Below are 14,586 nucleotides of genomic sequence, written 5' to 3' on the forward strand. Positions count from 1 at the left end.
AAACTAATAAATCAAACTTGAATATACAGTTTAAACTTAAATTAAGCTTGGATTTGACTTGATCTTGTAAAATAACAAACTCAATAGCTAAGAGATATTAACAAACTTGATAGTAATATAAATTGATTACATTCAAACATTTCAATCTACTCAACTCGTTTATACTAAAGCTTCTCATCCCTCTTCTATTTTCGTTCTTCAATTTTTTTTTGGCCTGGTTTTGGTAAAGAAAAAAAAATGAAAAAGAAAAAGAAAAAGAAAAAGAAAAAAGAAATAATCAGTTTTGAAGCTCAAAAAATTACAAAAAAAAGGGATGACCATATCCCATATACAATCTTGAAAAATCGTCAATAATGTGCAATGGAGCTGAGAATAGATTGGTAATCGCTGATGAGGCTGAAGTTTCACACCACTCTCTCTCCTGGTGCACAACAACAAATACCACAACAAATAGGGAAATATTGGGGAGAGGGGTAGACACATGCTTTGAGGGTTTGGCTTTCTTTTCTGCCTTAATACCTACCTGAATTCTTCGCTCTAAGCTTTGTCTCCTCTCTCCCTCTCTATCTCTCGCTCTCTCTCTCTCTCTCCCTCCCTCTCCGTCTCTCTGTCTCTGTCTCTGTCTCTGTTTCTCTCTCATCCGTTGAAGCTTCTTCAATCTAATTCTGTAAGAGACATAATTTGCTGGACAATCGTGAAGATTTTAAGGGTTTACCCACAAACCCACGTAGCCTCAGCTCTCAGGTAGGAGAAATAATTGTTGATTTTGCATCCTGTAATGAATTTTTGATTCCGGATTTTCTCGGCTATTTGATATAGGTCGCCTTGCGTTTCTTGTGTATTATGAATCTTTAATTATATGAGCTATATTTACAATTCAATGCTTGTTTGAGTTTTAGGGTTTTTGAGCTGAAAGACTATTGCTTTCTGGGTGTTTTTGCGTTCCTTAAGTGGTTTTGGGAATTGGGTATCTGAGGACTGAGGGCAATGATATATGTTTCTGGGTCTGTGTCACTTATAAGATATGGGCAGTTGAGATTGAAAGGTATTGGCATCTGGGTCTGTGTGAATTGATTGAGATATGAGTCGTCGGGTGCGGCGGAAGGTGGCGAGGAAGGGGAAGGTTTTGCCAAGTTATCCTGAAGTAGAAGATGAAGTTTTGGTTTTGGAGAGAAAAGAGAATGTAGATTGGACTAACCTGCCTGATGATACAGTGATTCAGCTGTTTTCATGTCTGAATTATCGTGACCGTGCAAGCTTATCATCAACCTGTAGGACATGGAGGGTTCTAGGGATGTCTTCTTGTTTGTGGAACTCTTTGGATCTTCGTGCACACAAATGTGATGTTTCCATGGCAGCTTCCCTTGCTTCTAGATGTGGGAATCTTCAGAAGCTTAGGTTTCGTGGTGCAGAGTCTGCTGATGCAGTAATACATCTTCAAGCTAGGAATTTGTGTGAAATAAGTGGCGATTATTGCAGGAAAATAACTGATGCGACTCTTTCTGTGATTGTGGCTCGACACGAGGCACTTGAAAGCCTCCAGCTTGGGCCAGATTTCTGTGAAAGGATCAGTAGTGATGCTATAAAAGCAATAGCGTTTTGCTGTTCTAAATTGAAAAGGCTTCGACTCTCAGGAATTAGGGATGTTCATGGTGATGCCATTAATGCCTTGGCAAAGCATTGTCCAAATTTGACTGATATTGGGTTTATAGACTGCCTCAATGTAGATGAGATGGCTTTGGGAAATGTAGTATCAGTTCGTTTCCTCTCAGTTTCTGGGACATCAAATATGAAGTGGGGTGTGGTTTCGGACTTCTGGCATAAGCTGCCCAAGTTGACTGGGTTAGACGTTTCAAGAACTGATATTGGTCCAGCTGCTGTGTCAAGACTGTTATCCTCATCAGACAGCTTGAAGGTTTTTTGTGCCTTGAATTGTCCAGTTCTTGAAAAATATACTAGTTTTCATGTCAATAAAAATAAAGGTAAACTGCTACTTGCCCTTTTTACTGATATTTTCAAAGAAATAGCTTCGTTATTAGTCGATACTACGAACAAAGCGAAAAATGTGTTTTTGGATTGGAGGAACGTAAAGAATAAGGACAAAAACTTGGATGAAATCATGAATTGGGTTGAGTGGATCCTATCCCATACACTTTTGCGCATTGCCGAGAGTACTCAACAGGGTTTGGATGATTTTTGGCTCAAGCAAGGTGCGGCACTGCTGCTTAGTTTAATGGAAAGCTCGCAAGAGGAGGTTCAAGAAAGGGCTGCTACAGGACTTGCAACGTTTGTTGTCGTTGACGATGAACACGCCAACATAGATTGGGGAAGGGCTGATGCAGTTATGCGAGATGGTGGCATACGTCTCCTTCTAGATCTAGCAAAATCATGGCGGGAAGGGCTTCAGGCAGAGGCTGCTAAGGTAAATTTATTTATCCAATTATGAGCCATCTGATGTTTAATAAGCTTAATTTATTTCTGATCTAAAAATATGGGTTGGGTATATTTTGATAAGAGTACTTCCTACAATGCATATCATGTGTTCATATTCATTCTGCAATTATTTTCATTATTTTTCTCCAGTTTGAGCTTGTAGGTGTAAATGTGGAAATAGGTTAATTTTTTTCCTTTTTATCTTGATATTTTTATTGTGTAGGCTATAGCAAACTTGTCTGTGAATAACAATGTCGCAAAAGCTGTTGCTGAAGAAGGAGGAATCAACATTCTTGCTGGTTTGGCGAGGTCCATGAATAGGCTGGTTGCTGAAGAAGCTGCTGGGGGACTATGGAATCTTTCTGTTGGAGAAGAGCACAAGGTTTGATGTTTTGGAATTTATTCTCTCAGTGTATGGCATAAACTCAAAATTTATAGCTCTGAATACACGAGAATTCTCTATTAGGGTGCCATTGCTAAAGCTGGAGGAGTAAAAGCATTAGTTGATCTTATATTCAAATGGGCTAATGGTGGCGATGGAGTCCTGGTATGTTTACTTAATATCATGCATTCTTTTTGCTTAGCTACAAGCCTTTCATGCTGTTCTTGCATACAATTGGAAGTTACTGTTGCATGATAATTAAGTTGTGGCTTGTTTTATGTTTATGTGTTTTCAGGAACGTGCAGCTGGTGCATTGGCAAATTTGGCAGCTGATGACAAGTGTAGCACAGAGGTTGCAGTGGCGGGCGGTGTACATGCTTTAGTGATGCTTGCCCGTAATTGCAAATTTGAGGGAGTGCAAGAGCAGGTATATTTCATTGTTAGGATAGAGTATCTCAAATGAGCATATTGACATTTCCGTCAGCATATGTAGTAAATATAACTTGCCAATCAAAGATCAGGATTTAAAGTGGCGTGCTTTCAAGATATATGTTGGCTTATTATCAAAGACCAACATATTATACTGAAATTTGCTAGCTTTTGGATTTCTTTTTCGGTTTTAAACATTTAATTTAATTTTCAATTTTGGTAAGTGGAGTGATTAGGTAGCTTCTTCTTCTTCTTCTTCTTCTTTTTTTTTTTTTTTTTTTTTTTTGTGGCATGAGCTGGGTTAGCAGATTGGACCTACATTTTATGCTCAATGTGCTAAGAACTCTCTCTTATATATATATGAATGGTTGACTTCTTTGGAAAAGAAATAGGATTTCAAATATGGTCTAGATTCATGATTGCGGTAGATTTTGGCTTTGAAACTCATTTCATAAATGTTAAATTGACCATTTTCTCCCTCTGTACTAAGAATGTGCCCCATGTTAATAATGGTGCTCGAGAACCAGTTTTCAGACTGAGATTAAGACGTTCAAAAGCAAAAAAGGATAGAAAACAACTATAAAAGGGAGAGAAAGCCATTGTTGATTTTTGGTGTTGGCAGAACGCGGTGGAAATAGGCGGCGAGGTTACATTGTTATATTGGAAGGTCGAGAAGGAAGGGGTGGAATAGTTGTGCTTGTGAGCTGCAAAAGGTCTTAGCTTTCTTTGGGGCGTCCTTTGGCGCTAGATGTGGAGGTGGAACAGGTGCACTTTTCCAACCAAGATATGGCAGCGGTAACATAGCAGCTCATTCGGGGCTCCTTGTGGCCATGCATCATTAAGCATGGTGGTGCGACCTTCGGCGTCCATAAAGCTTGTGTCGTGCAAGAGATGGCTAAGAGTTCGTATACAAAGGTACTAGTTGGGCTGGGGAAGAGTGCGACAATCACCAGCAGGACTATCGTGGTTAACCATGATGCTACATGATCGATGGTATGATCATCTAACTGTTGGGGAGGGACTAGGGAGGTCAGTACCAGATTTTACGTTGAAGGTGGTTGTCAAACAACTTGAGCGGTAGAAGGGAGAACGACTCAAGGGGTGACGCAAGAGACAAATGTGTCTGTCGTGATCTGTGATCCTAGCTGGCACACCTGAGAGAAGAGTTGGACCGGGTTCTTGAGTGTATGGATGTGGGCCTAGGTCTTTCTGGGTCGGGGTTTAATGTTAGCCCAGTAGGGGAAGGTGTGGTGGGCTGAAGCCTAGCCCAGTTTTGCAGGCCTCATCTGGTGCTTTGAAACCCAAACCTTTGTTATTGGGTCAAACAAAAGGTGCGGTTGATAAGGGTAAGGGCCCATTAGTAGCCCATGTTAATTGCACGACTTAGCCCAAGGTCAAACCCACCCTTAAGTGGAGAGTGAAATCATGGGGCAAGTTTGTGCTAACTTGGGGCTGGGCTATGCGTGTTATGACGATAATCTGGTTTGGAATTGGTATTATGCTCTCGGGAGGAACCCATCGTTTGTGAGCCTTTGATTTGCTGTCCCCCTGGTGTGAATGACAATCTTGAGTGTTTAGAGGCTTCAAGTTGGGTCCTGCAGAAGGTGAAAGAGATCTGCCATTATGTTGGATTATCATGTGAGGGGTTTGAAGGGGAACTCATGGCTTTGTTAACAACCATTGAAGCGAGTCATAAGTAGGAGGAGTGGGTTTCGAACTCCAAATCAGCCAACAGAGGGAAAAGAGAATTAAAAAAGATTGTTATGCTCTATAATTATGATTCTACGAGTGGCAGCTCTAGCGAAGCAGAGTTAAGGGGAGGGGTCTCTCGGATTTATCATGAAGCCTATATTGTTATTCTGGAATGTTAGAGGGTTAAATGAGGGGATAAGCACCTTAGAGTTAGAAATTTGCTCAATGAATGGAAGGCAAGGAAACTAAACTGGAACATATGTCTTGTAGCATTGTGCGTAGCTTGTGGGGCTGCCGTCATGTAGATTGGTGTTGTTTAGATTCAATGGGGGGGCATCTGGTGGTATTTTGCTCATATGGGATGGGAGGGTGGTGGAGAAAATTAAAGAGTGTGGGAGATTTTTCTGTTGCTTGTTCTTTCAAAAATGTTGAAGATCAAGTTTCTTGGGCTTTTGTGGGTGCTTATGGCCCTAATTTTGATTGTGATAGAAGGCTTTTATGGGATGAATTGGCTGGTTTGCTTAGTTGGTAGAACTTGCCCTCTTGCATCAGGGGGAATTTCAATTGACAAATTTCAATGTCACTTGTTTTTCTAGTGAGAGATGGAGTGAAGTCTGTTTCTGTCCAGTTATGTTGGAGTTCTCAAACTTCATTTTTGAGCAATGGCTCATGGATATTCCTCTTGTAGGAGGTTCTTTTATGTGATCAAACAATAGGGACCCTCCCTCTTGGTATAAAATCGATAGATTTCTTGTTTCTCCTGCACCGAAGTCTAGTTTCCTTAATTGACCTAGAAGAGGCGGCCTAGACTGTTCTCAGATCATTTTTCCTATCCTTCTTGATTGCGGAGCCCTTCATGAAGGTAGAAGGTATTTCAAGATCAAGAAAAATCAAAGGGTTTGGTGCAGGGGCGGAGCTAGGAAATTCCTGGAGGGGGGGGGGCGAACTTAAATAATAATAAAAAATAAAATATATATATATAGTCCCTCTATAAGAAAACAAGTCTTAAACTTTACTTATAATAGTTCTTATTAGCATTAACAAGCGAAAAAGTAACGAATAATTAACCAAATCAAACCCATCAAATTAGGAAAAAAAATTTCAATAATCAAAGTAAGTTAGTATCTATTAAAAATCTTAATCTAGCCAAAATAGCAAACACAGAAAAATATAGACTACTTGACAAATAAATTATGCACAGTTAATAGAGTCTAAGAAAAATGAGTACCTTTTAATGAATCAACGTTATCTTGAGCTTGTGGGATTTCTTGAAAACAAACCAAACACAATAATGTGCTAGCTGAACGCTGCAAACCAATAAAAACAAATAATAAATTAGAAGAAGAAATGATGAACACAATTAAAAAAAGAAGAAGGTTATCTTCCAAATTATCTTCTAAATTGATTACTTATTTTAAAGACAAATATTAATTTAATAGAATAATTAAAATAAAAAAGCCAATCTAATTTGGATGAGTTTTTTCCATCTAAAATCAAAATGTTGCATTTTAATTAGTACTTTTGCTAAAAAAGACATACCTAGTTTCCTTTTTTTGTGTATTTATTTTGTAAGCTTCTTGAGAATTCGATCCAGACTAAATACTGAAAAAATTAAATAATAAAAACAAATATAAAAAATTCTATTAATCAAAGACAAATATAACAAGACATATTTGGTTAATTGGTTAGTTTCTCAAATAATCATATTTGAGGAAGCCTTTCATTTCAATTTTCATTTTTCACCACCCTCAAATCTCATTTCTCTCCCCCATCAGCCACGGTCCCACACTCTTGCCGACTCCCGAGTCCCACCACGCCCCCCATTCATTTCCATCTGCCATCTTCTAATCTCAAGAAAGAGTCAAGAGTCTTGACTCCTTGAGATTTTGAATTTTTGAGAAGATGGCATATCAAGTAGACAATCCTCTCAATTACATCCATTAAAAAATAAAAATCCAATCACTCAATTACTCGAAGCCTCTAGAATCCACTCAAAGCTTCAATTGAGACTATTGCCTATTGAGTCAATTCTTTCTCCCACCCACGCCCTAACGCCCTGGCCCCCTCATCTTTTCATTTAAAAAAAATGATAAAACTGTTCAGTGGTCCTCCTTATTTCTTGTCCTTATCTTTTTATTTCTCTCTTCAACCTAGCTCACGCCTCCCCTCCCTCTGTTTGTGCTTCAATTCTCTCATGAATCTTCATTGTCTATTTGTCTTCAACCCATCTCAAAGAAATCACATAATCAAACACAGACTACACAATGAACACTCAGATTTTTCTTTTAGAAAAGCCCAAATTTCAAAGAAAAATCATATTAAAGATTTAGAGCCTGTAGGAAAATAAGAGCAATAACTCACGGTGATGAGTATTTACTGCTGGTGGTGGTGCTTGAGCCGGTGGACAGACGACCGATGGTGGATGCACAGCCAGATCTCAGTCTCTCAGACTCAGTTCTCTCACCTCTCGGTATTTTCAAGCTTTGTGTTTTTTTCTTTTTCTTTTTTCTTGGGGTTGAATGTGAGATCGAGGGTTTGAGGGAAGTTTGAGAGGTATTGTAAAGTAAATTTTGTCTCCTTTTTTTCCTTGTGCAGTGTGATTTTTTTTATTGACATTGGGTTGCTGTGTTTAAGAGGATTTGCTGCTGATTATTATTATTTTTTTATCTGCGGCATCTGGTGATTTTTTCTTATTGTTTTTTCTTTTTTGCTTTCTAGTTTAATATCCGCTGCCTTGTTGGGCTTTAAATTTTTTTTTTTTTTAAGGAAAAGAAAAAATATTGTAGTAGTAGATAGTAGAATAAATTTTTTTTTTTTTTTTGGGGGGGGGGGGGGCTGAATTCTATTTTTGCCGGGGCCATAGGTGCCTAACCTTAAAATTAAAAAAAAAAAAATTAAAAGGCTTTGAAAATTTTTGGGGGGGCCATGGACCCCCCAAGCTTATATGTGCCTCCGCCCCTGGTTTTGTGGATAGGGTGAAAAAATGGTGGACGAATTATCACTTTCAGGGTTCTCTAAGTTACATTTTGGTTCGCAAACTTAGGGCATTGAAAATTGATTTAAGAGTTCGGAATGAGGAGGTATTTGGCAATGTAGAGAGAAATAAAAAGCTTCTTTTGGATGATTTATGGGTTCTTGAGGGTTTGGAAGAAGAGAGAGTTTTAACATATGAGAAAATGAGGAAGGTTACAATGAGTAATGATTTGGAGAGGACAACTCTTTTGAAAGAGCTGAGTTGGAGGTAGAAATCGAGGGCGTTGTGGTTAAGAGAAGGTGACAAGTGCATAAAGTTCTTCCATCGTGTGGCCAATTCAAATAGGAGGAATAATTCCATTGATCGGTTGTTGGTTAGTGGTACACTTTCTTTAGATCATACTGAGATCAGAGAACACATTGTGCAGCTCTACAATATTTCTTGATTGAACGGTTCAGTTGGTGGCTTAAGTTGGGTGTCCTTCCTTTTGATTCCATTGGGGAGAATGAGGCCATTTGGTTGGAGAGTGCTTTTGAGGAAGATGAGCTCTTTGAGGTGGTGGAAACCCTAAACAGTGACAAGCCCTTTGGTCCTAACAGTTTTACTATGGCGTTCTTTCAAGCTTGTTAGGATGTTCTTAAAGTAAATATCATGAATGTCTTCTATGATTTTCACACTAGAGGAATGTTTGGGAAAAGCCTCAATGCCACATTCATTTCTCTTATTCCGAAGAAATTAGGGGCCATTGGTATTAGAGACTTTCGACCTATTAGCTTAGTGGGCAGAGTTTCAAAGTTGTTGCCAAAGTTCTAGCTGACAAGTTAAAAATGGTATTGGGGAAGATCATTTTCAAGCCTCAAAATGCTTTCTTAGGGGTAGGTAGATTCTAAACTCTGTTCTTATAGCCAACAAAAAGTTTGATAGCAGGATCAGACTAGGGGAATCAGTTGTGTTGTGTAAGTTGGATATTGAAAAGGCTTATGACCATGCCAATTGGGATTTTCTGTCGTATATGCTGAGGAGATGCGTCTTTGGGGAGAAATGATGTAATTGGATAGGGCATTGTATTTCTTCAGTACACTTTTTTGTATTAGTGAACAGCACGCCGATCGTTTTCTTAATAGTTCATGTAGATTGAGATAGGAAGACCCTTGGTCTCCAATGCTATTTGTTATTGTTATAAAGGCATTAAGTAAAATGATTTTTGCTATAGTGAACGTGGGTCTTTTATCAGGTTTCTCGGTCGGGTCTAGGAATGTTGGTGCCTTTAACATTTCCCACCTTTTGTTTGCATATGACACTTTGATATTTTGCGGGGCAAACCCAGATTATCTTTGTAACTTGCATTGCTTGAGGCAGAAATCTAGGGTCTTGTGGTTAAGAGAGAGTGACAAGTGCACAAAGTTTTTTTCTTCTTCCACAAAATGGCCAACTCCAATAGAAGAAGGAACTCCATTTACTCCTTGTTGATTGATGATACAATTTCTACCAACCGATTGGAGATCAGTGAACACATTGTCCAGTTTTATAAAAAGTTGTACACCGAGTAGTTTAGTTGGAGGCCTGTGGTGGATGGTCTTTCTTTTGATTCTATTGATGAGGCTGAGGCTAGTTGGTTGGAGAAAGATTTTGAGGAAGGGGAGGTATGGGAGGTAGTGAAAGTTATGAATGGTGACAATGCTCTGGGCCCTAACGATTACTCTAAGGCGTTCTTCCAAGCTTGTTTGGTTGTTTTGAAAGAGGATGTCATGAAAGTCTTTTGTGAGTTCCATGCTTAAGGTAAGTTTGAGAGAAGAAGCCTAAATGGGCTTAGGGTTGGGTGGTTTCGTGGACTGTTTTTAATGGGGGCTGTTACTATTTTGGGTTTTGGGGCTCTCGAGGGTTTTGGGTGGTGTTGGGTTGTTGGGTTCTGCTTTATGGGCTAGCTGGGCTCTTTCTTTGTATACTTCCTGTGTACTAAGGGGCGCCTTACGCTTTTTTAATGAAATTTCTACTTATCAAAAAAAAAAAAAAAAAGGTAAGTTTGAGAGAAGAAGCCTAAATGCTATGTTCATTGCCCCCATTTTTTAAGATTCTAGGGGCTGTCGACCCCAAGGATTTTCACCCGATCAGTCTATTGGGTGGCATTTACAAAATTATTGCTAGGATTCTAGCGAACAGGCTTAAGATGGTGTGGAGAAGATTATTTCTAGGCCACAAAATGCGTTCATCCAAGGTGGCAAATCCTAGATCCTGTTCTTATTGCCAATGAATGCCTTAATAGTAGATTGAGATTTGGAGAACCGGTACTTATTTGCGAAATGGACTTAGAAAAAGTTTGATCATTTTAGTTGGGATTTTTTTGTTGTATATGCTAAGAACGTGGGGGTTTTGGGGGAAATGTGCTTTTAGATAGCTCATTGCATTTTCTCGATGCGTTTCTCAGTTATGGTGAACAACACTCCCACAGGTTTTTTTAGTAGCTCTCGTGGCTTGTTACCCTTATCAAGAGCAAACCCAAACCCAAACCCAAATTATAGAACATCGGTTTGTTTGTTGGAAAATGATGTATTTGTCTAAGGGTAGTAGGGTTACCCTTATCAAGAGTACCCTTTCGAATTTACCTATGTTTTTCATGCCCCTCTTTCATCTCTTGCAGGTGTCCAAGCCATATTGAGAAGCAGTGATTTCTTATGGGGTGGGCTGGGCAAAGAGTTCAAATATCACCTGGTTAGCTAGTCTAAGGTTTGTTCGCTGATCTCGGAGAGAGGGTTGAGGGTTCGGAACTTGTTGATGTTCAATCGTGCTCTTTTAAGTAAATGGCTTTGGCGCTATGGGCTTGAGAGCAAGACTTGTTGGAGAGTAGTGGTGGACTTTAAATTTGGCAGTTCATGGGGAGGGTGGTGTTCTAATGAGCTTGTTGGGGCGTATATGGTGGGGTTATGGAAGATTATTAGGGAGTTATGGGAAGTTTTCAAGTCATACAAGATTAGAGCTAGGAGATGGCTCCAAGGTTAGATTTTGGCATGATCTATGGTGCGGAGATATGTCCCTTAAGAGAGCCTTTTTAGGTTTATATGGTATTGCTTGTGCAAAGGATGCTTTTGTTGTGGCTTACGTGGAACTTTCTGGTGGTTCTATTTAGTGGAATGGCTAGAGCGGCTCATAATTGGGAGATTGATGTCTTTGTCTTGTTTTTTAGGGCGTTGTATTTAGTGAAAGTGAGACAGAAAGGTGAGAACAAGTTGTGGTGTGTTCCCTCCAAAAGGGGTTTGTTTGTTAAATCCTTTTACAATGTCATGGGTTGTAATGATGGTTTTCGTTTCCCTTGGAAAAGTGTTTAGCAGACAAAGGTTTCGTTGAGGGTGGCCTTTTTTACTTGGCCAGCCGTCCTAGGAAAGATCCTTACCATGGAAAATATCAGGAAGCAACTTGTCATTGTGGTTGATAGGTGTTGCATGTGTAAAAGAAATTGGGAGTTCGTGGACCATCTTTTTCTCCATTGTGAGGTTTTTTGTGCCATTTGGAATGTTTTCTTTAGTTGATTTGGGCTGGAGAAGCAATCGTTTAGTCCGTAGGTAATACCCTTCGTGTTTTTGATGGCTCCAGGTGCAATTCGACGTGTTGTAGGGTTGTGGAGGTTGATGCTAACCCTTTGGCGCAGGAAAAGGATGGAGTAATCAAGAAGCTTCTCTATCTTTTTGAGGAGTGGATCGATTGAGCTCGCAGGATTACGCCGAGATTGGGCCTTGAGTGTTTTGGGCTTAATCGCAAGGCGGGTTGCTTAGCGGTGGGCCGGATGCTCAAGAGGGCTAAGGCGGTTTTGAGAAGGGCCCGGTTTCAGGCTGGTTCCAGTCGCTTGGGTTCCAAGGCCAATACCAAGAAGCATGTTTTGGTGGGTTCTGACCCAATTTTGGATTCAATCTTTGAAACTTCAACGGGTTTTGGAGCGACTGATGGGTGGGTCTTGGTTACTCTTGCGATTCCAGGTCTGATGTCGTTGGCGGTTATCGATGGTCCTGTTCCAGCGTCTTTTGGGCTGGAATCTTCTGTGCAAGCTTTTGGATCAGATGCTTCTGTGGTTACGGGTACTAGGACTTCAGGTCCAACGTCATCGGTGGCTGTGTTTGGTGCCGTTCCGGAGTCTTTTGGGCCGAAATCTTTTGTGCAAGCCTCTCTCCCTTTTGACCAAGCTTTCTCTGTGCAACCCTATGCGCAAGCCTTCTTTTTTGGGTGTTCATTAGGTGCTGCTCGGGCACTTGCTGAAAAGGTAGACTCGGCTACTAAGGGGTCTTCTCCGGTGCCGGATATAGATGGATTAGGCTCCTTCGCCACCACTTTTTCGGGGTCGGCCACTTTGGGTGAAACCCATTGGAGTGTGGGGATCCTATCAACCCATCGGAGTCCAAATCAGTGCTGAGATACTACCAAAGATTGAAGATAGGCAGATGATGAGTGTTGGTGCCCCGCCAAGGCTTGTGGTCTCTCCAGTGGTTGGGTGCCCTCCTTTGGTGTTGTCTTCCTTATAGGTGGGTGAATATTCGAGGGGAGGTGATTTTGAAGGGGTTGGTGGCTCTCCCAGGGCTGTGATAGATGTTAGATTTAGTTTCAATACTATGGGGGTCTCCCATGAGGGCAATATGAAGGGCTTTTTGATTTGTTGGCTCAAGTTGATGAGGAGCAGCGTTAAGAGGTTTTAGTCTCCACTCCTAAGTTTAAAGGGAGTAGAGAGGTGAAAAACTTAAAGTGCTCGACTAATTATGATGCTAGGGGTTGTGGTTCTAGCCGCGGCAAAGGCAAGAGGGCCCTTGCTATGATGTAATGGTCTCTGGGTTTTGTGGGCTAGTTCCTGCTGGGGTATTTGGGTTTCCTACTGTTTTTGGGTTTTACAGGGATTTTTTTTCTTCTTCCTGTTTTTGGTGTCATTTTTGTATACTTCCTGTATGCTTAGGGATGCCTTTACGTTTTTTTATATATTTCTCTACTTATCTATATAAGAAAAAAAAGATTTGGCTGGGGTTATGCCTAAACTAATAGTTGGCTTGTATGCTTGTTGGTGGATTGTCGACAGCAGTCAGAGTGTTGTTGTGTGGAATATTGTGCCTTCATGCCTTTTGCGGTGTCTATGGAGGGAAATGACGTTAGTTTTGAGTACTGTGAGAGGACTTTGGAGGAGATTAAATCTTTATTCTTCAACGCCCTGTATCTTTGGACATCTATTTTTGTTTCTCCTTTTGTGGTTATTTATCATGATTTTCTTGTTCTTTTTGCTTCTATTAGCTAAGTGGTTTCTCTTGTATAAGTTCTGTGTACGTGGGGGCGCTTTACACTTTTAATGATATCTCGATTACGTATAAAAAAAAAAACTTGTATTGCTTGTTCTTATGAATCGAAGCGGTCTCAGGTTTGAGGATTAATCTAGTTAAATTAGAGTTGGTCCCCTGTTGGCAATGCCAATAATGTTGAAGGTTTGGCTAGCATTTTGGGCTGCAAGATCTTTTTTTGCCTATGAAATACCTAGGTCTTTCATTGGGAGCTTTGTTTAAGGCTAATTCTATTTGGGATGGCATTATTGAGGAGATAGAGCGTCATTTGGTTGGATGCAAGATGAAGTATTTGTCAAAGGGTGGGAGGGTTACCTTGATTAAAAGTATCTTATCTAATCTGCTTACTTCATGTCTCTTTTTCCCCTTTCAATTGGCGGTTGGTGTTGCCAATCGCATAGAGAATTTGCTATGAGACTTTTTGTGGGGTGGCATTGGTGATGAGTTCAAATTCCTCTTAGTTAGTTGGTCTAAGGTTTGCTCTCCGATCTTTGAAGGAGGGCTGGGGGTTTGAAATTTAATTTTGTTCAGTAGAGTGCTTTTGAGGAAGTGACTATGGCGCTCTATTCATGAGAGAGAGGCATTGTGGAGGGTGGTAGGAGATTCTAAATATGGCAACTCGTGAGGTGGGTGGTGTTTAATTGAAGTTCATGTGTCATATAGGGTGTAGTTATGGAAAAATATTAAGAGGGCATGGGAAGATTTTTCTAGTCACACTAGATTTGAGATGGGTGATGGCTCCCAAATTAGATTTTGGCATGACATGTAGTGTGGGGGTCAAGCACTCAAGGTAGCTTTTTCGGAGTTGTTCAACATTGCCCGTTCTAAGGATGCTTTCGTGGCAGATCATTTGGAGTTTTCTAATGACCCTCATTCGTGGAATGTTAACTTATCAGATCGGCTCAGAACTAGGAGCTAGATCTCTTTACCTTGTTCTTTAATTTGTTGTACTCATTTAGATTGAGACAAGGAGACGAAGACAAGCTTTGCTAGGTACCTTCCAAGAGAGGGTTATTCGATGTTAGATCATTCTACAATGTCCTTATTCTCCATGATAGTACTCTTTTCCCTTTGAGAAGTATTTGCCGGAATAAGGTTCTCATTAGAATGTCGTTCTTTGCTTGGTCGGTCGCTTTAGGGGAGATCCTCATCATGGATAACTTAAGGAAACGACATGTCCTAGTGGTTGATTGGTGCTGTATGTGTAAGAAGAGTGTGGAGTCAGTGGATCACCTTTTACTCCATTGTGAGATTGCTAGTTCTCTATGGAATACTATTTTCAGATGTGTAGGGTTAACTTAGGTTATGCCTAGACAAGTGGTAGACATTTTCGCTTGCTGGAGAGGGCAATTTGGTAGTTATCAAACTGTTGT

General features: G+C 40.3%; 1 protein-coding gene across 1 annotated transcript in view; it reads left to right on the forward strand.

Moving 5' to 3' along the window:
* The first annotated feature begins 347 nt into the window (after nucleotides 1-347).
* The window catches only part of LOC133879745 (protein ARABIDILLO 1), a 29,198-nt gene continuing 14,959 nt past the window's right edge, over nucleotides 348-14,586 (forward strand). The window contains exons 1-5 of the mRNA XM_062318502.1: nucleotides 348-744; nucleotides 900-2,422; nucleotides 2,657-2,815; nucleotides 2,900-2,980; nucleotides 3,111-3,242. Coding sequence (XP_062174486.1) covers nucleotides 1,082-2,422; nucleotides 2,657-2,815; nucleotides 2,900-2,980; nucleotides 3,111-3,242 — 1,713 coding nt within the window. The 5' untranslated portion in view covers nucleotides 348-744; nucleotides 900-1,081. The remainder of the gene's footprint in view (nucleotides 745-899; nucleotides 2,423-2,656; nucleotides 2,816-2,899; nucleotides 2,981-3,110; nucleotides 3,243-14,586) is intronic.

This window comes from Alnus glutinosa, chromosome 10 (genome assembly GCF_958979055.1).
Source record: "Alnus glutinosa chromosome 10, dhAlnGlut1.1, whole genome shotgun sequence".
In the NCBI taxonomy this organism is placed as follows: domain Eukaryota; kingdom Viridiplantae; phylum Streptophyta; class Magnoliopsida; order Fagales; family Betulaceae; genus Alnus; species Alnus glutinosa.